At 25.2% G+C, this 26,775-nt stretch overlaps 1 protein-coding gene across 4 annotated transcripts in view; it reads left to right on the forward strand.

Moving 5' to 3' along the window:
- The window catches only part of LOC100210710 (phospholipid-transporting ATPase ABCA3), a 106,546-nt gene that overhangs the window by 57,550 nt on the left and 22,221 nt on the right, over nt 1-26,775 (forward strand). For all 4 annotated transcript variants that reach the window (XM_065800092.1, XM_065800091.1, XM_065800093.1 and 1 more), the window contains exons 12-26: nt 2,023-2,136; nt 2,205-2,405; nt 2,926-3,136; nt 11,525-11,615; nt 14,760-14,950; nt 18,153-18,271; nt 20,660-20,806; nt 20,930-21,019; nt 21,091-21,275; nt 24,932-25,034; nt 25,119-25,192; nt 25,333-25,604; nt 25,827-26,018; nt 26,202-26,299; nt 26,372-26,543. In XM_065800092.1, coding sequence (XP_065656164.1) covers nt 2,023-2,136; nt 2,205-2,405; nt 2,926-3,136; nt 11,525-11,615; nt 14,760-14,950; nt 18,153-18,271; nt 20,660-20,806; nt 20,930-21,019; nt 21,091-21,275; nt 24,932-25,034; nt 25,119-25,192; nt 25,333-25,604; nt 25,827-26,018; nt 26,202-26,299; nt 26,372-26,543 — 2,260 coding nt within the window. The remainder of the gene's footprint in view (nt 1-2,022; nt 2,137-2,204; nt 2,406-2,925; nt 3,137-11,524; nt 11,616-14,759; nt 14,951-18,152; nt 18,272-20,659; nt 20,807-20,929; nt 21,020-21,090; nt 21,276-24,931; nt 25,035-25,118; nt 25,193-25,332; nt 25,605-25,826; nt 26,019-26,201; nt 26,300-26,371; nt 26,544-26,775) is intronic.

The following is a 26,775-nucleotide window of genomic DNA, read 5'->3' on the forward strand; positions in this document are numbered from 1 at the left end:
TTAAATAAAGGGAGGAATTTTTATATTTGTCATATGTTGTACAATATTTTATTTATTGTAATAGAGATTATCTATGATTTTATTTAATTTTTATTAATGAAAAAAAATAATTATACTTTATTTACTTATTTTACATAATTAAATTTTGTTTACTTATTTGTGTTAAAAGTCATAATAAACTTTAACTATAATATTATGATCATAATTCTTGACAGTTCAAATCATTATGTGAAATTTTGGCACATATAATATGAATTATATTATTTGTATCACTTTAAAGTATGTATCATGCCTTACAATAGAAAGGAAAAGGATTTTAATGTAAGATGTTTTTAAATCAGTTTAGAAATAAAGTATAGGCGATGTTAACTGTAAGTTACTGTCAATATTAGTATTGACAGTAACTTATGAAGTACTATGTATGCAAAATTAATTGCACATTTTAAAATTTTATTCTCCTTTTAGTAATAAAAGTGATATGAAAAATTTAGTTTTTAACCCTTTAAGGCCTAGGCTCTAATTAGAAAAGCTAACTTTAGACCAATTCAATCTTCTCATAGGTAATTGTATAGTAATATCATATCACTAATTTATTTAGGGTCAAATACCCAGTTCAAGATATATATTTTTTGTACACATATGTGTACATTCGAGATTTGAAATAACAAAAATGTTAAGGCAAATCCCTAAGTAAACAGAAATGTTAAGACAAATCCGCCACAACCAACAGTAATAAACAAAAAATAAGTAAACACAGCGTTGTAACTATATATTACCCCCATTCCCTTGCAAAAACCTCAATGGAGCACCTTTCCAGCTCAGTTCCCCCATGCTTTGCAGGTGTTTGCTCCCCAGCTACACAATTGATTAAGTTGAAGTGCTTAATGACTAAGAAAAAATTAAAAAATTCCTATTTAAAAACTGTTTTGCATGAATTTAGCGTGTTATAAAATCATATGTAATGTATTGTGCTTTATCTACCTTATGTGCTTAAAGTAATTTAGTATGGCATAAGTTCCTTATGTGCACAAAGGTGTACAAATTATTTTTATTAAATTTCTTAAAAGCATAAAGTAGCAGAACCTTTACAAAACATTAGAAAACATGATTTTTATCCTTTGTAAAATAGTTCCCATTCAGTCAAATTTCCTGGCATGCATTAACCTCGTTTTTTATGAAGTATGATTTCCATTAGAACTAACTCAGCCAATTTTAGCTTAAAAAAAATTTCATGATTGAGTACAATCATAATTTATGTGCACACCAGGCTTTTTCACTTGTTTCTAGATCTAACACCAGGCTTTTTCATCTTGTTTCTCTAAATACCTAACAAGATTATCTTGTTTCTCCAAATACCTTACTAGATTACCTTGTTTCTCCAAATACCTTACCAGATTATTTTGTTTCTCCAAATAGCTTTCATGATTATTTTGTTTCTCCAAATAGTTTACAAGATTATCTTGTTTCTCAAAATTGCTTACAAACAAGTTCTTAAAATGTTAACAATAATAAAAATATTAAAAATTTCACTGAGTAATTAGCATCTCTTTTTTTGATTTTACAAAAAACTGTTATCAAATATTTCTCTAAGAACTATAAAGTTACTATAGTTCTTACAATATGTTTAACCTTACAATTATGTAAATTAATAGCAATAATATTTGAAACAATGTTTTACTAATTTAAATATGTAAAAAAATTATTGAAATAGTTTTACTAATTTAAATGTGTAAAAAAATTTACCAAATAAAATAAAAATAAAGTATTATTTTTTTGACCTATTATTTATATATTTATATAAGTTAGTTGTTACTTTATATAATTATTTTGTTGTACAGTTTGTAAAATGTTGTTCATCTAAATATATCACCATTTTTTATGTCCATACTTTGCAAGATAATGAATATTCATAAATTATGTCATTTAGTTTGCATATATATTGCTATTTTTAAAATATAATAATACAAATCATTTTATTAACTGAAACCTAACAAATTCAATCTTTTTTTACTATCTTTTTAGCGTATTGTTTTCTAATGCAGTTCGTGGAATGTTGTTTGGTGCATTACTATGGTTTGCTTCTCTTGCTCCTTACCTTTCCTTTTCGGATGATCAATCTTTTAAGACTTTGTCAAGGTATATTTATTTTTATATGAAATATTTAAAGTAATTTTTTATTTTGTAATGTATGTAATTATTTTTAGAGCTGGAAAAACTGGCTCTTGTATTTTGCCTAACACTTGTCTTGGAATAATTGTTCAGTTAATTTCACAATGGGAAGCTGGTAAAGTTGGTGTCCAGTTCAATAATTTGAACAGTTACTTTACTGTAGATGACAATTTTACAATAGGTCAAGCATTTGGAATGCTTATATTCGATTGTTTTTTCTATGGAATATTAACTTGGTAAGAATTAACTATAAATAGTTGTAAAGACTTTCCTGAGTTCTGTAGAAAAAACTTGCTCTAAATAAGGCGAGTTTTAATCTAGAATTTTTCTTTTTTTTTTTAATTTTCGAAATGCATTAATAGGGTTTTTTAAAAGTATTTAACCCTAAAACTTTAGGCGATAGATTAGTTGTTACCTATAATAAGGTACACATACCAAAGCAATATAATTTATATATTTTATACAAATATTGTGTATTAGATATTTTATTACCATACACCATAAAAAATAAAGCAAAGTTCTCAAATAGGCTCTGACATAAACTTTACAAAAAAAAGATATACGAAACTATGAACAAAATATTATGGAATACTTTGTTTCTTTATCATTTTTTTCTGAATACTGTAACAATAACTGTAAACAAGTTTTAGTTAAAATATGTTTTCAGTAAAAAAAATTTTGTAAAAAATTATTTAAAGTGTGCCACAGTAAATATTTCCCTTGGAATTTCTTTGGAATTTATATAATTATTTTTAGGTACATTGAAAATGTTTTCCCTGGAGAATTTGGTGTTCCGCGACCATTTTATTTTCCATTTCAATGCTCTTATTGGTGTGGATCTAAACACATAAAGAATATTGCTCTAAATCAAATTGATTCTAAATTGGTGGATTCAGAAAATTGTGAAGCAGAACCAGTTGGTTTAGAAATAGGTGTTTGCATAAAAGAGTTACGCAAAGTTTATAAGGTTTTAATTTAATTTAATTTAATTTTGTTTCATATGTTCACAAGCCTGAGCCAAGCAAGTAAGTTTTGGTCCAAATAAGACGGATTTTCAAAACACTTTTTTTTTAAATGAGTTGAATAAATTAATTAGTAAATTACATTAAGTAGTAAATTACATTAAGTAGTAAATTACATTAAGTGGTAAATTACATTAGGTAGTAAATTACATTAAGTAGTAAATTACATTAAGTAGTAAATTACATTAAGTAGTAAATAACATTAATTAGTAAATTACATTAAGTAGTAAATTACATTAAGTAGTAAATTACATTAAGTAGTAAATTACATTAGGTAGTAAATTACATTAAGTAGTAAATTACATTAGGTAGTAAATTACATTAAGTAGTAAATTACATTAAGTAGTAAATTACATTAAGTAGTAAATAACATTAAGTAGTAAATTAAAATTTATTAAAATTAAGAGAATTAAGAAAGGTTTAGAAACTTGTATAGTTTTTCTTAGCTTTTTTAATTAATTTTTTTCATGTGCATTACTTAAATTTTCGTTAAAAAATTATAAATTGTATATCTGTAGTGAAAGGTAATCCAACAAAGGGTAAATTAAAGGACTTGAATATTGTCATTTACTCCAGTAAGGATGTTTATATTCATTCAACAGACCATTATGATTGCAATAATTATTACCAATTAAAGAGTTTTGTTTGGGATAAAATTTACCAGTCACTACAAAACTCCAAGCTGTCACAGAAAAAAAGTTACATTCAAGATTGACTGCAATTCTAAGCAATCAAAAATTAATGAGGTTTTGTCAAGGCTGATGTTGTACTAGCAAAAACAGTCATTTTCCAGGTAAGATTAGGAATCATTTATATAAGTAAGAAGTAATACTGAACCAAGGATGAAATCTTGTGGTTCCTCAGAGGCTACTGGAAATGTAGGAGAGTGTTGTCCACTTAGTACAATTTTAATGCTGCAGTTGAAAAGAAGTGATTAAACTTTGAAAATTTTTCCATATACTGAATGAAAAAGCTTATGTTGGAGACTAGCTTGCCAGACTATTGAAAGTCTATGATATGTTGAAAGTAAAAGACTTTGTCGTTTCTATCTAATGCTCAAACCATTCTGTTATGTCAGAAAATCAGCAGTTGAATGAGAGAATTGAAATCTGTATTGATTGTCAGAGAGAGAATAGAGAGAGAGAAAAGACTCAGGATGAATTATTGAAAGTTAAAAACTCAAAGACCTTGCAAATAATAGAAAGAAGACTAATTGGATGGTAGTTATACGGGCCAGACTGTTCTCCAGACTTTTTAAAGATTGGAGCAACAAATGTCATTTTTTATCAGACAGAAAAAATAAGATTTTGTTAAGCACTTATTAATAAATTTAAGTAACATTTTAAATGAGACTATTCTCAGACACAGGTAACATTTTTGTTACCTGTCTCTGAGAATAGTCTCATTTAAAAAAAAGCTAGTTTGCTGCCCAAAAACTGGAGAGAAACTCTTTTTGCACCACAATATTCCTAATTTTCTAGAAATCCTTGCATAATTGACTATTGCATCTTAAATTACATTGTGTTTGTTTAGAAATATGTTTTTTTTTTAACCTAGGTTTACCTATAGTTATTCATTGCCCTATAGGACAATAATTTTTGTGATTTAATTTACACAGTCTGTGTCTCATGTCTTAAAAAATAAAGGTAGAAAATAAATTCCATTCCGGTCTGAAATATTGTAATTCTGGCTAGAACCGGAATGAACTAAAACCGAATTCCGGTGCATCCCTACAATAGGTGCTAAAATTCAATAGCAAAAGAGTTGCAAAATACATTCCTTTACTGTTAGTCATGTTCGATGTTTTTCTCAAACAAAACTGATCAAAAGGAAATCTAGGAGTGGAAGAAAGGAGTGTTTTCAAAATAGAAAACTGTTTAGAAAACTGGTGAACAGTTTTAAGATCAACCCAAGCCTCTTACTAAGGGAAAGCACTAAAAGAAATTGATTGTCTCAGTCTTATTGTAAAATTTCAAAATATCAAAATATCAAATCACAAAATGTGCCCAACATTTTTAAACTGAAAAAAGGTTCAAGAACCCGCAACATAATGTTGTAGGAAAATTTAATTTCTAAAAATTTCTGTGTTTTTGAAAATGATGAAACTTATATCAAGTATTATCATCAGCAAATTTCAGGGGCTGTATTTTGTATTTCCACATATAGAGTAAAAGCAGATTAAAAATTAAAATGAACAAAAACATGATAAGTTTGCTAAAAAGCCTTTTTTACCTCTAACATAAATTGTTCGCTATATATATACATGGGCGGTTTTAAGGAAAGTGTGTGGGTGTAATTGATGTTTTTTTTAATGTTATTTTTTATTCTGGGTAGTTTAGAGGATTCAATGATTTAGGCAAAACTTTCACATTGTTTTGTTTACATCATGCTATATCCAGTTTACCATAATGACTTGATGTTAAATCAGGCAAAAGCCTAATAATGGTGTATTGCTAAATACACCATTGGATGTTTGCTATAATGATATATAAAAATAAGTTAAAAGCTTAACTTACTGTTATACATCCAAATCATTCTTACTTCTGTTGCTAAGTTTATTTCTTACTTAAACTTCCCTACAGCTTGTGGTTCGGACAATACTACTCTGATAAGAAAGAACACAGTAACTCAATTTTCAAGATAAATTATTTTTTTGGGTAATGCTATTCACTATTATTTCCTTGACCTAGTTGTAAGTAAAAACACCCTATTAGATCTCTAAGTTTCTGTTTTAGATGCTTTAATTTCATGGTATCTGCAGGAATGTTTATAAGAATGTTAAGATACTAAAAAAATATATATATGTTCTATAAGAACGTTGAGCACTCTATTTGTAAAATACACTAACATAAGCTATATATGTGTATATATATATATATATGCATATATATGCATATATAAATATATATATATATATATATATATATATATATATATACTTAAGTTGTTAGGAAAGTTCGTAGAACTTCATCTGTTAAGATACAATGAGACAGGAAATAATTAAATATTTATATATCATTTTAAACTGTGTTTAATTATGAACATTTTAAGTACTTGTTGAAATATTTTGAATGTTTATTAAAAAAGTTATTTAAATTTTATTATATACAATAAAAAAAAAATTTTTAAATGGAAAAATTTGAATATCGAGCATATGTTAAAACCCGTGCTCTACTTGGAGTTTCACCACAAGCCATATCTGATGAGTTGGTTTTAGTTTATGGTAACCTAGCTCCAAAATATAGTACAGTTCCCAAGTGGGCTACTTTATTTAAAGATGGTAGAGAGAGTCTCGAAGATGATTCTTGCTCAGGGCACCCTCGAACCATGTATACAGCTGAGAATATTGAACGTGTGCGAGCCATTATTGAAGAAAATCCGCATGCAACACATGATATAATTGAAGCCCTGACATCGGTTAATCGTTTTACAATCAACGAAATCATTCACAACGCACTTAAAAAAAGAAAACTAACATCACGTTGGATACCCACGAGTTAACTAATCAAAATCGCAAGAATAGAGTTGAGGCATGTAAGGAAAATTTAGCCCTTTTCAGAAACGGCCCATGGAGACTATGTGATATTATTACAGGGGATGAGTCGTGGTTTTATTTGAGACAAGTTGGACACAAGTCGGCTAATGCTAGTTGGGTCGGTGAAGGTGAAAGTCCAAGAACTATAGTAAGATGCGACAGGTTTCAGCCGAAAAACATGTTCTACATCTTCTTCAAAACAACAGGTGTTGTTCATTTGGGTTATGTTGAAAAGGGAGACACCATTACTAGCGAATATTATATAAAAAATTGGTTGAAACCGCTTATATGCGAAATAAATAAGCAAAGACCTAAAACAGGCACTCAAAATTTCAAATTTCTCTATGATAACGCTCGACCCCATGTGACTGAAACCGTCACAAGTTGTCTAAACCAAGCTGGAATTACAATAATTCCCCACCCACCATACTCACCAGACTTGGCTCCATCCGATTATTGGCTATTCGATTTGATAAAAAAAAAATCTTGATGACGATACTGACGTCGAAAGTCAAAAAACTTGCACAACGAAGTTACTTTAAAGTATACTCAAAGAAGAGTATAAAAAAACGTTTGACAAAGGGCTTGAAAGGATGCAACTTTGTATAGATAACGATGGACATTATTTTGAACATTTGATAAAATAAAATTTAAAAAGACTCTTCTTTTTTTTTTTTAATAGGGGAGTTCTACGAACTTTCCTAACGACCTAAGTATGTGTTGGCGTAAGAATCACTTTTTTCCTTCCGCTCTTCCCAAAGACAACAAACTATAGATCTATATATATATATATATATATATATATATATATATATATATATATATATATATATATATATATATATATATATATATATATATATATATATATATATATATACATATATATATATACACACACATCTATATATATATACATATATTTTATATATTTGTAAAATATATGTACATATATTTATAGATATATATATAAATGCATATATATATACATATATACATGTGTATATATATATATATTTATATATATATATATATATATATATATATATATATTTACATATATACATCTATATATATACATATATCTATATAAAATATATATGAATATATATGTATATATATATATATATTCATATATATTTTATATAGATATACATATTATATGTATATCTATTGCATATATTGTAAATATCAATATATATACATATATATATATATATATATATATATATATATATATATATGTATATATATATATATATATATATATATATATATATATATATATATATATATATATATATATATATATATATATATATATATATATATATATATATATATATATATATATATAGACCTATAGTTTGTTGTCTTTGGGAAGAGCGGAAGGAAAAAAGTGATTCTTACGCCAACACATACGTCACTTTTAATTACTTTTGACTTTCGTCCAACATTTGAGTGTTGGACGAAAGTAAAAACCATTAATTTAATTACAAATAAATCATTTTTTTAAAAAACCACAAAAACGCAAATTTAATTGACCAGAATGTTTTAAAAACATTCTGAATGTTTTTAACAATATAAACAATGTTTTTATTTTTATTTTTTTTAATAAAATGTTTTTATTTTTTATTTTTAAAATAAAATGTTTTTATTTTTATTTTTTTTTACTGTAAATCATGCGCGGAGTGTTGCTACATTGACTATCTTATAGCCTGACTTGCAAGGGAGTGCTGCTACATCGACTGACAAATAGCCTGACTCGCAAGGGAGTGCTGCTACATCGACTGACAAATAGCCTGACCCGCAAGGGAGCGCTGCTACATCTACTATCTTTTAGCCTGACCCGCAAGGGAGTGTTGCTACATCAACTGAGAGTTTGGTTGGGGCAGGCAGTCTATCAATTAATAAAAAAAAATAATTCCGGTCAACAAAATATGGAAAAAACTTTTGGACAACATCTACGGGTTGTATATATATATATATATATATATATATATATATATATATATATATATATATATATATATATATATATATATATATATATATATATATATATATATATATATATATATATATATATATATATATATAATATGTTATATAATATGTATGTTCATATTTATATATACAGGGCTTGAAATAGCAAACTTTTTAGTATTCAACAATTTGTCCGATAAAGACTCAAGTTTGCCAGACATGTCCAATAAAAATTAAAGAAATGCGATTAAATACCATAAAATATTTTGTTTTTACAACTTGACCACGCAATTCGTAAGATAAATTATCTGGCAGAAAATCTTAAAGAAAAGTAAAAAATCTAAGCTCAAAAAACTAAAATTTGAAAAGGAAAATATATTTATATTACGTTTTTTAAAAACTACGTAGTTTTTAAAAATTGTAATATATAATAGTAGTTTAGCTACTGTGTGAAATGCTTTGTAAATTATTAAATACATAAATTATTACCTGAATATATTAAATACATAAATTATGTAATTATTAAATACATAATTAAATATATAATAAAAATGTATGATAAAAATACAAAATTATTAAATACATAAATTACTATGTAAATGTATTATTTATTATTTTATTTAGTTAAGTAACAAATTATTTATGTTCACAAAAACCAATTTTATTTTAATTGTTAAAGAATGTTATACGTAATTACATTTATATATGTATTTTTTAAAAAATCTTTTCAAACTTCTTCTGGGATTAATTTTATAAACATTTTCAATAGCGAAAATTTTTAGCGCGAAAACAAACATTACATAAAAACTCAAATTTAATAGTGTAATGAAATGTATTGGTAAAAATAACTATTACATTAAAATATTTATAAAATAAATTTTAAAGGAGTTTTAAAAGCTAAAATATTTGATTGAAATTTATAAAAACCATCAGACAAAAAATAAAAAAAATACTAAACTATAAGTTTAAATTTATAACTAATTGCAATGTTTTAATATAAATGATAAAAACCGAGCTATTTTATTCAAAAAAATGTAATGCTTTGGCGTCTTTTAAAAAATGAATTAACTCAAAAAAATGATGTATTTTATTAACATAGCCGTGTATTCAACTTCAATTTTGTTTGTATAAAAAATAAAAAGTTTGTATACAATACTAAATTTATTAATATTTTTTGAACAACTAAAATGATTAGAAAATAAATGTACATAAAATATGGGTTGGACAAAATGACCAATAGATGTTGTTTATTTACTGGACATGTGCCGGACAATGTCCAATGCGCCTAAAATAAATTATTTGAAAACTTATCTTTTGAAATGTTTTATTAAAGTTACGCAAAACTCTTTTACAAATTACTTCTAATGGTTGTTTAATGAATGAACAAATTTTATTTAAATTATTAAAAAGTGTTATGTATATTATTTTTAAATTGTATCAACATTTATTTTTTGTAAAGTTTGCAAAAAAAAATAGTTTATTTAAAGTAGTAATTTTTAATCATTTTATACTCTGATTAGTTAGTCAAGTTAAAAAAAAGTTTTAAACAGTTTTTTGTAAAAATAGAAATAAAAAAAAATAAAGCAATTAAATCATTCCAACCCAATGGAAGATTTAGTTTAACTTATTCATAATTTTAAGTAACTTAAAAAATTATCTTTCAAATGATTTTTAGAAAGACAAAAATAGTTTCAAACGTTTAAATTTATAATAAAAAATACATGCCTACATAAAAAAAATTTAAGTATAACATTATTTATTAGTTTACACAAAATGTATATTATGTATATGTGTTTGTGTGTGTGCGTGTGTGTGTGTATATATATATATATATATATATATATATATATATATATATATTTAAACAACTTTAAAAAGTATTCTACACAATAGAGTGCTCAATGTTCTTAAAAGAACAGAGCAATCTATATATATATATATATATATATATATATATATATATATATATATATATATATATATATATATATATATATATATATATATATATATATTCTGTTTGTCTGGAATTCTATTTTTTTGATAAAGTGTTTGATTGCAGTTTGCAAATGATATTTTTGTATATTGGGTTATACAATCTATTTTGTCTCTTGATGTACTCTAGCGCTGTGGTCTTTTTTGCTAATAATTGATTCTAAACTAAAGCTATAGAAATGTATGTTGAAGTATCTAAATAGGACGTCTTTTTGTTAATTATGAGGTCTACTAAGTATATTTAGACTTGCCTTGATAGTTTAACTAAGCCCTAAATATTTTTTACACTTAAAACCCTCTGCCCATTAAGAGTCAAAATGTACGAGTTTTCCATCAGCAAATACGGTCAATAAGCGAATTAATATAATATAAACTTTTAGTTTTTAATATATATATATATATATATATATATATATATATATATATATATATATATATATATATATATATTTAACATACATATATGCTCGTAACAGTGCGTAATCAAATGCAAAATACATTTCATTTTATAATAACATTTGTTTTAAAATCTATTAAGTGTAAAAATAGTATACATTAACTTTTTTACAAGTCAGGGATAAATCATATAAGTTTGATATAGTATATATTATAGCAATAACTAAATTTACTCCTGCCTTTAATTAAATGGAGACATTAGAATACGAGTTTATTGCTGGCGTTAAAAACTACTGTTTTACTTTTAACCAGCCAATAGCTTATTGCAGGGTTTAACGGAGAGATGTGAATATGGCTGCTGATCTCATTAAACTAGTTGTTTACAATTAAAAGTCGTTAAATATATAAAATTGTTTTTAAGGGAGCTACTGGAGATAAAGTTGCTGTAGATAGACTTTCATTAAACATGTACAAAGGACAAATCACCTGCTTGTTAGGTCACAATGGTGCTGGTTAGTTTAAATGTATTTTTGTTTTAGTAAATTTTGTTTTTTGATTTTATATTGTATCACCAACAGCTGCAGCAGCAGTATCATCATCATCATCATCATCTATATAATCATCATCATTATCATCCGCACCATCATCAGTATATATTTCTTTGTTTGTTATTGCAACATGGTCATAGGCACACAGGTTTTTAGAATTTAACTGTACCGCTTAGAAATTTTTAATTTTTTTAGTTGTATTTGTAAAAAATTTTGAGCAAAAGCTGCTCATATAAGAGCTGTTTAAAAAAATGTGTTACGGAATGCATCGAAAAAATGCATTGCATTACGGAATGCATAGAAAAAGAGAGTTTATGCATGGAGATCATGAAAATGACATTTAGATATGTTTTTTTAATTCATTTTCTTTAAACCAAACTGTAAACTAAAAAATCCACCTTTCAAAATTTTAACAATTTGAAAAGATTTTTTATAAAATCATCTTTTTTATTGAAAGATTTCTTTATTGTAAACAATATGAGTAATTCAAAACTATTGGAGAAATGTATCTTTAAAAAAAAAAAAAAAAGTACTGCATAATCTTTAAAATAAAGTCCTATTTTGCTGAAAGTATGATTATTTTATTGTAAACAATATAAGTAAATACATACAGTAATAAAAATCTTTTTTTTTTTTTGTGCATCTTGTTAAATTTATTAAGTGAACCAAAAGTTTTAACAAGTAGAGTAAATTATGAATATTAAATACATAAAAATATAAATGCAATAAGAGCAAAATAAATTATAAAAGAACTTTTTGATATGATAGTACAAATATATAGGATCAAGTTAATATAATTTAAAAAATCATGCACTGCAGTCTGTGTTGTGATGGTTGAAGAAAATTGATTTTGAAACTTTAAATTGTTATTTTTAAAATAAATCTTCTGACTCAAAGCATTAAAGTTTTTTTCAGAAAAATTTAAATGAGCGCTTTTAAATTTTTCTGAGAAATGATGTTCTTAATTGTGTTCAAATGCCTATTTTTGCACATGGCATGATATTGAATCAGGTATTATTAAAAAGTAAGAAAGGCTTCAGATGGTGACATCAGTAGAGCAAGGTGTTTCAAAAATATGATCCAGTAACTTATAAACATCCATCTTTATCTTTAAAAAAAGAAAAGATATTTATAATTTTATAAAAATTTAAACTTAATAACAATCACAGAATGTTGAAAGTTACGTTAAAGGGCACAGTTTAGGATTTTATTTTCACCAAAAAGAGATGAAAAACTCTCTTCATGTGCAAGTCTATTTTTTTCTATTTCTGCATATTTTTTTTTAATTTTGCGATAATAAAGTTTTCACTACAATAAAATTATAGTAATCATCATAGTCATGACAAGTTTTAAAAACTAATTAGTAATTAAAAAACTAGGTAAAATAATTGTGTTTTGCATGAATTTCTTGAAATGAAGAATAGAAAAAACAAAATTAAAGATTTGATGAATTTCTGTGGTCTTAGGGTGGATTTGATAACTGAATATTTAAATATTTGTGCAAACAATTTTGAAAGTGATATAAAATATATTACAAGTTTAAATACTTTTAATCTTTTCCATCACATTTAAGTAGGTTACTCTTGCAACTATATAACTGAAGAAAAAAATAAAGTTGCATTAACATGAAAAACTTTATTAAGCTTGTACATATGTTTACAATCAATTCACAGGTCGGAAACATATTGAGCAACTTTATTAATTTTTTGACTTTATTACATAGTTTTGATTAAACTTGCCAAATAAATCAACTTGATCATCGATGAAGCATTTAAATTAAACTATTGTAAACATAAAATTCTTTAATTTTTCTTTGAATTTTATTATAAACATTATCTTTTGTAGAAACAAAAGATAATAATGTTGGAGTATGATTGAAAGTTTTTGTCACATATTACTTAAATACACATTAAAAATTAAACAAGAAAAAAACTTCAATTATTTTATGAAATCTTAACATTTATGAAGATAACAAGTATACCTTATGCAAAATATCATATCTGTTGTAAATTCTACTTAAACTTGTTTGAAATTATTATATTATTGTTTAAGAATATACCATCTAAAATTTTAAGATTATGTTTACAAATAAAAAAAGGAAAGTAATAAGTTCGGATATAAGTTTCCACACCTAAGCTATCTTAATAGAGTTCTTTATCACAACCACCACTAGATAAGCTTTTGTCCTGTGTTAAATAAGCAATAGGAGTAATTGATAATCCAAATTTTATTCTCTTTAAATAAAATCTTTTGATATTTCAAAACAAAAAGCATAAACTATATACTTAACTAAAATTTAAGTCATTTTTAAGTTAATTTTTATCTCTTAAGTCTTAAGAGATAAAATTTATATCTTTTATGTCAATTTAAAAGTGACTTAAATCACTCTGATTTAACCAGTTTATATTATAAGCTGGTTAGAATTATGTTTAATGTCAAATTTTACTTAATTATTGGGTAGAGGTTGACTTACACCACTCAGATTCTAACCATCTAGAATCAAAGTGATTTAAGTCAACTTTTACTTTATCCTTTAGGTATATCAAAAATTGGTTTGTGAAGTTAGATAAACTTTAAAATGTGTTTTACTCGAAAAAAAAACAAAAAACTAATTTCAACACAAAAAAGCATTTTTATGCTTTTTTTTTATTAGATTTATAAATACAAATTGAGTAGAAGAATTTTAAAACTATAAACACATGGTGGTTTTATAAGCTATTGATATGTATTAAATTTCCATAAATTCACTCATAAAAATACATTTTTGTTGTAATGCCAATATATTTTACTTCACTTATTAAACAAATTTAACTAACTTTGAACTAAGATTTTTTTGTGACGACTGACGATGAAACCAGTTTATAAAGAAAAAAGATTTATACAAGTTGCAAAAGCAAATACAGCGTTGCAATAACGAACAAAAAGGTTGCAATAACGAACAAGAGATGCTTTAACAAACAAACACATTCTAATACAGAACATTTTTGTTGCATTACTGCACATCCATATGGTCATCATCATCATCATCATCATCATTATCATCATCATCATCATCATCATCATCATCATTATTATTATCAAAACTTAGTTTTAAATTTTTAAATGCAGGTAAGACAACAACAATGTCTATTCTGACTGGGCTGTATACACCTACTAGTGGCACTGCTACAATTAATGGTAAAAGTATTTTTAAAGAAATGGACAGAATTCGTGATAGCCTTGGTTTATGCCCTCAGCATAACGTCTTGTTTGATCGCCTTACTGTCAGAGAACACTTAGAATTTTTTACTGGTTTAAAAGTATGTTTTAAATTATCTTATGTTTATAAATTTTTCTTTTTAGAGTGTGGGAAGCATATGACTGTAGGTAGAATCCTAGGAGCTTTCTATTTGAATGTAGTTCTATTAAAAGCAAGGTAGTTAACAGATTGCACAGAAATTTTTGTACAGGTCAATATCATTCACAGAATGTTCTGTACTTGTCAACAAAAAAGTTTTAAAAGAATTGTTAAAATTATTTTTAAATTTTGTTGATTTGTTAATTCTCTATCTTCCAATAAAGGTACTACTAAAACTGTAATAAAAATCTTTTTGAATTATTTTTTTTTATATTAAATTTTTTTTGCATTATTTCAAAAAAGAGATATCCTTGCTTCAGTTTTTTCATTGTCTTAAATATTACTAAATTTTTGCAATACTTAACAAGAAGTAAAACAAGTAGACATTTTTTATTAGTTGCAAGGCTGATAAAAAATTAGTAATTTTGATGTACAAAATGTTGATATAACTTTGTGCCAGATTGCCATGTGAAAAGTGTATGTTAGAGTTAGGTCTTTGGTTGTGGTAGTTTAACACACCCTAGTATCAAAAATAGTTTGTTTTTGTAAATATTTTTATCATTTCTAAAGTGTGCAAAATTATTATACTATATAAAAATTGTCAGAAAAGATTTTACATATTTAAAAAGTGTTATCATTAACTTATGAGATATGCTCCCCTCCCCCAAACCTAAAAAAAGAAATCATAAAAATTGTTGCTACTGTTTAATAATTTACCAAAACAGTAAATCAACATTACTTGAATTCAATCTATTCCCCTGAAATCTACCTGGAATATCCAGGAGGATTCAGTCATAGTCAGAGGAGCAGAGGGATAACTGCAACATCGTCTATTTAAAGTATAAAAAGTATAAGAACAATCAAGTATAAAACATGTTTTACTAGGTGGCAAGATGTATTTGTGTTATATCCAGTGTCATATGGGAAGATGGTGTTAACTGTCTCCTCACTCCCCCAAATCTAAAAGAGTTTTAAAAAATCCTCTTAAATAAAATTTTTAATTAATTGGACATATTTTTTAACTACTATTGAGAGACATTATCAGTAAATAGTGGTAAAAAAATAAAGTGATCGTATATTTTTTAAAAATCACGTTTTTCAAATTCTTTCAAAAAAGAATTTAAAAAACTTGACATGAAATTTCAACACGAATTCGAGTTTTATAAAAATATAACTTCTTTAAGCATCTTAAACTTTTTTTCCAGTCCCATAGACATTACGTATTCGTTTAGGCTAAAATCCCCTCAATATCTTGAATTTTTTGATATCTCAAACAATATTTTTGGTCCACAGGCAATTTTCTCTTGTTATCTCAAACATTTGAACAATTTCAAGAAATGTTTTAATAACATTTAATTTTTTAAAATTCTAATTTTTGAAAAGTATTGCTATGAAATTTTTGAAATTTTTAAATTCAATATTTTTTATAAATCGAATTTCTGAAAAGTATTTCTTTAAAAGATTAATTTATTATTTTTGACTGCTTCATGGAATGAAGCTACACTTCTAACATTTCTTTTGAATTGCAGACATAAAAACATTTTCAATTTTGATGAGTTTGGACTATTTTAGGACTTTTGGACTTGAAGGAATGGCAGAAGTAAGTGCAACAGGAGTAAAATTAACTATGTTTGTTATTGGATTGGAAAATCTAAAACCCCATGAAGTTTTAAGCACATCAAACAACTCCCTTGCACATATAAGAATTAGCTAAAAAGTTGCATGAATAGAGTCTTTTTTAACAGAATGGGCAAAGAAGCTTGATTCATCTTTTTGTGCTCAGGACAGGAAAGTAGCACTCTTGGTAGTTAACTCTTCTGCCCATCCACACATTGAAGGGGTAAGCAACATCAACCTGATATTTCTTCCCCTTAACACCTTCAGGCTATGGATCAAGGCATAATACAAAGTCTTAAAGCTCACTATCTTCACAAAATTGTGCATCTGTGTATCAAGGCTGTTGATTATAACAAACCCCTGTCAAAAAATTATGTCCTTCAAGCAATAAAAGGTATTGTTTTTTCTTTGAATGCTGTGTTAAAGGAGACTGATCAATTGTTTTAAAAAAAGCTAGTATCAGCAAAACAAACCAGCATATTGCAGCTGCTGATGATAATTTCCTTTCAAATCTTTGACAGAACTTGATCGTTTGCAAGAGCAGATCCAAGTGATGTTCAAGAAGACCTCTCAGCAAAATCTTACATTGGTTTAGATTGTGGTGTAGTAACCACCGGTTCACATGCTACTGTGCTGAAATCATTGCTCAGATTTTAGATCCTAATTTTGAAAATGACCATGATGAAGTTGAAAATAGGGTTGACAAAGGTATTATGTCAAAATCTTATCACACCCATCTGATGTTCAATTAGAAATTTTTGATTTTTATCAAAAAAATAACTTGTTTTTAACAAAAGTTAGACAATTTTACTTATTTTTAACCCCTTTCTTGATATCTTGAACTCTCGATATCTCAAACTCTTTTCCCAATCCCCTTAAGGGTAGAGATATCAAGAGTTTTCTGGATTTTAAAAAAATCACATTTACATTTATTTTAAAAAACTCTTAATTATTTAAGCAAATGAGCTGACAAAGTTTCACTAATGGAAATTTTAGTTGCAAACAAAACTATAAAACTTAAAATCGGTTTTAAACTTTAATTAAACAAATCATAAAAATACTCAAAATAAATTGGGATCAATGACCATTACTATACAATATTTTTATAGACATAACCAAACTTCTTTTGAAATTGTTAGTTTTTAAAAATACTTAATTATTTTGCTAACAAGTATTTTTCTATTGATAATACCCAACTATGAATGAAAAATGGAAATATTTTCATTTAACTTTTTAATTTTTATTCATAAAGATATTAATTTATAGCAATCAATAAAATAATCATTGAGAGGACAAAGAAAAATAACAATAGATTTTAAATTATAAACAAATTTTAAAAGCATTTTTGAAATGAAAAGAATCTTACAATTTAAAATTTATTTTAAAAGTAATCTTAAACAATAATAAAGAATAATAATTAGGTTTAAATGACAAGTTTTATAATTCTAATTGAACAATGTATATAATATAAATTATGTTGAGTTATCCTATAATTTACCTTTTACATCAAAAAGAATAAAATAATAATAATATATAATTGTATTCAGGGTATTTCTAAAGATAAAGCATGTACAGAGATTGATCAAATGTTGTTGGACATTCAACTTCATGACAAAGCTAATCAGCAATCATCAACACTTTCTGGTGGTATGAAAAGAAAACTGAAGTAAATATTTTTTATAATTTATAAATTTATTTTGTTTGTTTAAAAAGTTCCATATAAATAAAATTTTTGGTGATCTGTAAAAGCAACCCAGGACAAAATATCCCTGTCAAAATACAATTTTGTGCATTTAAGGATAAAAACACATTTTAATGCATTTAGAGAGGAAAACCAAGAATTTCATTTGTGTAAACTCTGCCAAAATTAATGTTTTTTAAGTTACAATTAACCATGTTTTTAAACTATTTTGGAATATTCATTTATTTATTATATTTTTGGAAAGAAATTAAATGTTTTTTAAATATATTTTTTAACTGAATGTATAATCCTTAAATTGTTTTTATTATGTTGTTCATAGTGGAGTTGTTCATACTAAAATACATACTACCATTGTGTAATGATATGTCGGTTCATGCTAAAATTGCTTATTTGCAGATGATCATACTTGATATAAGTTTCATCATTTTCAATAATACAGAAATTTTTTAACAAGTTTTATATACTGAAACCATTCTTTCTTCCACTCCTAGATTTCTGTTTGATCCATTTTATGTAGGTTCGTTTTTAAATGTTTATGAAAACAAAAAATTAGCATTTTTTTAGCCATTTACTTGAATGACATCAATCTATCAAATAATGTAACAAGCTCACAATCTATAATGTTGGCCATAAAAACACTCTTTCATTAAAAAATTTTTAAGATGATTTAAGTAGTCAAAATTCTTTTTTAATCATTGTACTAAAATGTGTATTAATGTGTAGCATAAAAGTAAGAAAAATAAAAGGTTCAAATATTGTGAAGAACATGTTACAGATGTTATGAAGAACAACATGTTACAGATGTTATAAAGATGTTATAAAGAACAACATGTTATGAAGTGCAACATGTTACAGATGTTATGAAGAACAACATGTTACAGATGTTATAAAGATGTTATAAAGAACAACATGTTATGAAGTGTAACATGTTACAGATGTTATGAAGAACAACATGTTATGAAGTGCAACATGTTACAGATGTTATGAAAAACAACATATTATGAAGAACAACATGATACAGATGTTATAAAGAACAACATGTTATGAAGAACAGCATGTTACAGATGTTATAAAGATGTTATAAAGAACAACATGTTATGAAGAACAGCATGTTACAGATGTTATAAAGATGTTATAAAGAACAATATGTTATGAAGTGCAACATGTTACAGATGTTATGAAGAACAACATGTTACAGATGTTATAAAGATGTTATAAAGAACAACATGTTATGAAGAACAACATGTTATGAAGAACAATATGTTACAGATGTTATGAAGAACAACGTGTTATGAAAAACAACAGGTTATAGATGCTATGAAGAACATCATGTTACGAAAAGCAACATAGTACAGATGTTATGAAGAACAACATGATACAGATGTTATAAAGAACAACATGTTATGAAGAACAATATCTTACAGATGTTACAAAGAACAACGTGTTATGAAAAACAACGTGTGCCAATGTTAATGGCATGTTACAGTTGTTATGAAGATCAATATGTTACAGATGTTATGAAGAATGACATTTGCAGATGTTATGAAGCAGGACATGCTCCAGATGTTATAAAGAATGACATGTTACAGATGTTGATTCACATATTTTTCAATAGACATTAAATCAACATATATTGGTTATTATCTAATAGACCTTTAATTTATTTTTTCTGTTAGAAAAAATTATTGCTTTTTTAATATAGGCAGTGAAACCAAAGTTGCTTAAAGTATTATTGAAATCTAGTGTTAAACTTCTATTCCACTAAAATTAGATCAAGATTAGTAATAAGGTAAAATAATGCTATATTGTTATATCAGAAAAATTTTATTAATATTCAAAAAGTTACTAGAAATTCATTGGTATATTGGTATTCTATTTTTTATTTGTATATTCATTGGTAAATAAAAAAGCTGAAAAATTTTTCAGTCTTTTTTATTTACCAATGAATTTACAAATAAAATAAATCCTTTTTTTAATATAAAAAACAAACAAATATGTTTTAATAAGCATAGTTTTAATTTTATTATTCGTTTTAAAATTTTTCTCATATAATCCTTTATTTTTTGTCTTGGTTACTTTTAAAATTTTTTATTTACTTATTATAGTTTATTTGATATGTTTCTTTATTTCTGCTTTTTTTTGTTGTTGTTGTTGTTAAACCTTTAGATTAAAAACTAAATTTGTTTGAAATATATTTGTTTTTATATTGTATAAGTTATTTAAGTTAGCAGTTTATTATATTATTTATTTCTATTTCCAAATGCATATAAAAGTTGTTCATTAATCTTTGATTTAAGGTAATTAAAATTTCTTGCAACAATCTTAAAAATTAAATTATCATTATTAATTTAGTTGCGCCATTGCATTGATTGGGGGTTCAGAAACAGTATTTCTTGATGAACCAACTTCAGGAATGGATCCTTATGCTAGACGTGCAACATGGGGTCTACTTCAAAAATACAGGAAAAATAAAACTATTATTCTAACAACCCATTTTATGTAAGTACTTGTTTTATTAGTGAGATAGAAACTTTAAAAAATTTTAAAAATAGCTAAATGAGGTGGTAAGCTAATAAGAAAGGGCCTTAAAATCTTATGTTAAAATTTTTATGGTAATTTTAGGGATGAAGCAGACTATCTTGCTGATCGCATTGCCATAATGGCAGAAGGCAAGCTGAAATGCTGTGGTTCATCGTTGTTTCTTAAAAAAAGGTTTCAAAATTGACATTGATAAAAACTTGCTGCAGTAGTGTTTTGATTTTAACTTTATTTAATGAATTTAGATATGGTGTTGGATATCATCTTACTCTTGTTAAAGGGAATAATTTCAAGGAAACAAAAACAAAATCCTTATTTGCTGAAAAAATTCCAACATCAAAGTTAGTGAGTAATATTGGTGCAGAGATAAGTTATATATTAGATGAAGAAAATTCAAAGCAATTCAAAGGTCTTTTCTCAGTATTGGAAGGTAAATATGTGTGTTTATATTTATGTGTTTTTATATTTTGTATAGCTTTTTGTAATAGTCATACACATATTCTGCAATTTATTATAATAATTCTAATTAATAATTATAATAATGTTAATAATGGTATTAATAAACATTATTATAAAGAATCAAATCAAGAATCACAATATTAATAATAGTAATAATAATAATAATAACAATAATAATAATAATAATAATAAACCGTACTAATAATAAAAATAATGATAAGCTACTTGATTTTATAAACACAATTGCAATATATACAAAGTTAGACTAAGTTACAAACAGTTAAAAGCTGATAAAATGTAACTAACACTGACATAAAACAATTACTTAAATAGAAAACAAGATGATAGGAAAAATAATAATAAAATTTAAAATAATCATACCAATCATAACAATAATTATAATAAAAATGATAAAAAACAAAAAAGATCAAAAATAAGAATATATTTAACAATAAAAGAAGTAATACTATTAAAAAATTCAAATGACAAAAAGCATAACAAAAATAAAATAGATATACATACACACACATGCTTACACACATACATATACACATACATATACATATGCATACAGAAATACACATTCGCACCTACATACACTCACATACAAATGTATTTATTCACATATAAATATACAGTTTAAAAAATATATCAGGTTGTCTGTCAGATCAGGGAAAACTGGGAAAAGTTAGGGAGTTCAGATATCTGCAAAAAAAATCAGGAAATATTTAGGGAAATTAGGTTCAAAGTTAGAAAAATCAGGAAGAAGTCGGGGAAAATGGCTCTTCATGAAACTTATGTGACTTAAGTAAGTTGTATATTGTACACATAATGAAAAAATTTTATTCAGCAAAAAAAAAGTATTAAATACATGACAACATAAACGATGCACATGACAACATAAACAATACACAAAAATGCACGATATAAACAATCCGCAAAAATTTTAATTTAAATTTTAAAAAATTAAAATAATAAACTTGAAAATTATTCTTTTTTGTATCTTCAAAAATGGAGCAGTTTTTATATTTTGTTTCCGTTCTTTTTAACTATTTTCTATTTTTAATGTAATATGTAATATCTTCTTTGAATTTAATATGTATATATACTAGCTTAATTTTTTGAAAATAAAATCCTAATTGTTACTTTTTAGTCACAAATTATTATTTTTTTAAATCTAGAAAAGTTTAATAAATTTAGTTTTAATCCTTTGACTTTCTCATTCTAAAAATCATTTTAACCTAAATGAGCATTTGTCTTCTTTTTAAAAGTTTTTTTTTTTTAATAACTACTAGTTGTTTTAATTTTTGATAAATTTATGGCTAAAATAAACACTACTTTTATTTGCTCCTCTCTCTACTATCGGTCACAAAACAAAATATTTATAAGCAGTTTTGTTGTTGTTATTGTTGTTTTTTAACAAATATCTAATTTAAATTCTCATAAAACTTTAGCTTGAACCCAACAAGACATTTTTTTGAAAATTTTTATCTTTATAAGAGACCCATTAAATATAAGAGACCCATTAAATGTTTAAGGGACTTGAGGCATCCCTAAAAATACTTTTTATTCAAAAAACTTTTAAATCCAGTGTTATTTTATCACATAGAACACATTAAGGTGATATTTTTAAAAAGTGTTGTTTTTTAAATCATCCTAATATATATATATATATATATATATATATATATATATATATATATATATATATATATATATATATATATATATATATATATCAGGCCTTGTTACGAAATTTCGCTGCGTAAATGCGTAGCGCATCTTTAAGTAACTCAACTCAGCAAATATATTTTGCATCGTTAGAAGTTATATTGCGTCAATAGCTTCTTTTCAAGTACCGCATCGTAATTAAAGTTATTTTATTAATGCGTTAAAAATCATACAAACAGTTTTTTTTTCTCACTATAACAAAAGATACAAATAAAATCTAAGTTCTTATTTAAAAAATCATTTTTATTATTTTTTTCAACTATGAACTAAATTTTATTTTGAAAAAAATATTTTTTTCATGAAACGTAAAATAATGTTTGTTTATTTTCTTATGATTTTACAGTTGGTTTTTGGTTATTTTATTAACTGTTAATAAATTTTTTCTTATTTAATTTGTGAACTTTTTTTAATAATGTTTTTAAACAATAAAGAGTTTTTTTTTTCTTATTTATCAGTTACCGATAACATATTCGCGATCATAATTTATTTTCATAAATTAAACAAACGTCATTAAAACTTTACGTTATTGAATTAACAATAAACAAAATATTTTATTAATAAAATATTTACATCAAAATAAATCGTGCATTTTTGTAACTATTATGACTAAAAATAATTTTTATATTTAAAAGGAATTTATATGTTTAATTCCATAAGATAAAACTTAAAACACTTTTTTTTTTTTAACTAATTTTTAACAACAACAACAAAAAATTATGAAACAAACTGTTTCTTTAACAAAAAATCTATTAGTTTACAATTGCGATTAAATGCTTTTACTTACGACTTTATTTCTTCTGAATAAACGTCACGTTAACGACAATCAAAAGATAATTTAAATATTCTAAAAGATAAAAGTTTTTGCGTAGCGCTAAACTGCTGAACGCGTAGGCAAATTGCCTTTTCGCAAGCAAAATGCGAGCTGCGTAACGCTTCTTAACAAGGCCTGATATATATATATATATATATATATATATATATATATATATATATATATATATATATATATATATATATATATATATATATATATATATATATTAGATATGTGCCGGTACCAGATGATATTTTTTGTTATGCTAGGTTCCTGGTAATTTTTGGAATTGCTAGCTAATATTTGGAGGTGCCTGGCTACCCCTGAAGGAGCTAAGTAAATTTTTCAAATGATTGGAAGCTATTTATGTATATTTGCCAAGTACCCGATAATTTGAAATTATCTGGTACCTGGTACACCGAGTGGTTTTCCAGGTAATCTACACCTCTTTTTGTTTTTCTGGGTTGCCAGACACCTTCAAAAATTAAAAAGCACCTCCAAAATTACTAGGCACTTACAATAATAAAAAGGTAAACCAGCTCACCTGAAAAACTCGCCAGGTACCTGGCACGTCTGTAATATATATATATGTGTGTGTGTGTGTGTGTATACATATATATATATATATATATATATATATATATATATATATATATATATATATATATATATATATATATATATATATATATATATATATACATACATATATATATATATATAACTTGAATTGCTAGTTTCGATGAGCACTCTGAGGTCACTCTGAAATAGCCTGTTGCCAGGGGCTTCAGTACATACATCAACTGACAAATAGCCTGACTCGCAGGGGAGTGCTGTTACACTGACTGAGGGCTTGGGGGCTGATGGGGCACCAATCTTTTCTTTCATGACATGATCTTTCATGACTGATGCTTCATGACTTTTCTTTCATGACTGATGACTGATGGGGCACCATTCTTTTCTTTCATTGTTCTTCGTTTTTTTCTTCTTTTTCTGAAAAAGCTGTATGCTATAAAGATAAGCAAAACAAGTACTCATCTAAAGAAGTTATAGAAGATATATCATCTTTTTTTTTAATATAGAACAACAACTAGATTATGGTATTTCTAGTTTTGGTGTTTCTGTAACAACATTAGAAGAGGTATTTTTAAAAGTTGCTGAGTCTGAAAGTAATGAACCTGAGGAGTAAGTAAAAAATTTTTTAAAAATTTTCAAAAACTTATTTTTTTTTAATTTAACTATAACATTTTAAAAAAATTTTCAATTTAGTGATGTTTTGAAAAGTGAAGAAAATTTACAGCTACAGTACAATGTCAATAAATTGGAATCGAATTCTCAAATTAGTAAAAATTTGTGGTTAACTATATTTTATTTGGAAAAAAAAAATTATGTTTGTTTTTTAAATAATAATAATAAGAAGATTTATAACAAATGTTTTTTAAATAAACTTTATCTTTTTAACTTATTCTTTCTTTACCAATAGAGTTGAACAGTGGCTTGAAGCGATATTTGATTCAATTTCAAGCCATGTTTATAAAGCGCTTGCTACATAGTGTTCGAGAGAAGAAAGCTGTGTTTACACAAATCATTCTACCACTTCTTTTAGTTCTTATTGGCTTATTGTTAGTTACTTCAAGTAAAAATACACAAACAGATGATCCTTTGCTAAAACTAGATCTTTCAATGTTGAAAGACAGATCTAGCAGTTTGGTTGTGCACTTTGCTGATTATACATTTACTCCTGAGTTAAAAATGGTATGTACTTTAGTTTTAAAATTCTGCTATAGAAATGTAAAGTAAGGTAAATAATTTATTATCAACCAAATGATTTTTTTGTAAAGAATAAATAAATTAAAAGTTGCTAATCAATAAATAAAATTTGATGTGATATTTTTATGAATAAAATAGTATAAAGTCATTTAGTTGAGGATTTTATAACTATAAATAATTTATTTATAATTATATAATTTATTTTAGATGGGTTTAAACTACTACAAACCAATAGGTGTTGATCTCCAAGACATTACCATTCAATCAGCTCAAATTAATTCAAGCAATCAAGCTAATAATGTAAATCTTCTTTACACATCTCCTACTTTTTCTGGAAACAATGATGAAGCATGTTGTCAGTTTAAGTATTTTGTATTAAACCAAGGGTGTAAAAACAAAGTGAGTTTTAAATGTTTTTTTTTTCCTCTCATTAAGTCTATAAAAGACTTTTTTGAGAATATTGGAAACATTTTTAATTTGATTTATAAAGTTCTTTTGTTATAATAAATATTATAAAATAGTTTTTGTAAAACAATTCAAACCATATAAATATATTTATATATATTAGATTATTTATTTAAGATTTTGACAAAAACAGATTTAAAAGAAAAGTGTCTTGCTTTAAAAAACACATTTGGCTACAGCAGTTGTCCTCTATGCATTGAAAATAATTCTACATTGTACGTATTGCATTTTCACATAATAATCGTAAAAATAATATTATTTAACTAAATAGTATTGTCATCTTTTAGATGTGAAAACAGTGCATCAGCACTATCAAGCATTGATCTAAATGATCAAAATGTTTACTATCAAGAATATATTTTGGAAGAAAGTGGTAAAAAACTGTATGATTACTTTCAAAAATATGTTGCTGGTTTTAGTGCTTCCAATAAAAAATATTCAGTTTGGTATAGTAACCAGGTACTTTTTCTTATATTTTGAAAATAAATATGTTAATAACATTTTGAAAGTGAGCAACTTTGTATTATATTTATGTTTATGTACTTAATAAAATTTTTCAGTCTATTTATGTTACTATGGTTACACTAAAGTTTCAAGCTTTAAAAAGTAGTTGTCTGTTGTTAAATGACAGTAAATGCCCATTATTAACAGTGTTACCTTATCAAAATTTTTTATATGTGAAAAGAGCAAA

This window comes from Hydra vulgaris, chromosome 06 (genome assembly GCF_038396675.1).
Source record: "Hydra vulgaris chromosome 06, alternate assembly HydraT2T_AEP".
NCBI classification, from domain to species: domain Eukaryota; kingdom Metazoa; phylum Cnidaria; class Hydrozoa; order Anthoathecata; family Hydridae; genus Hydra; species Hydra vulgaris.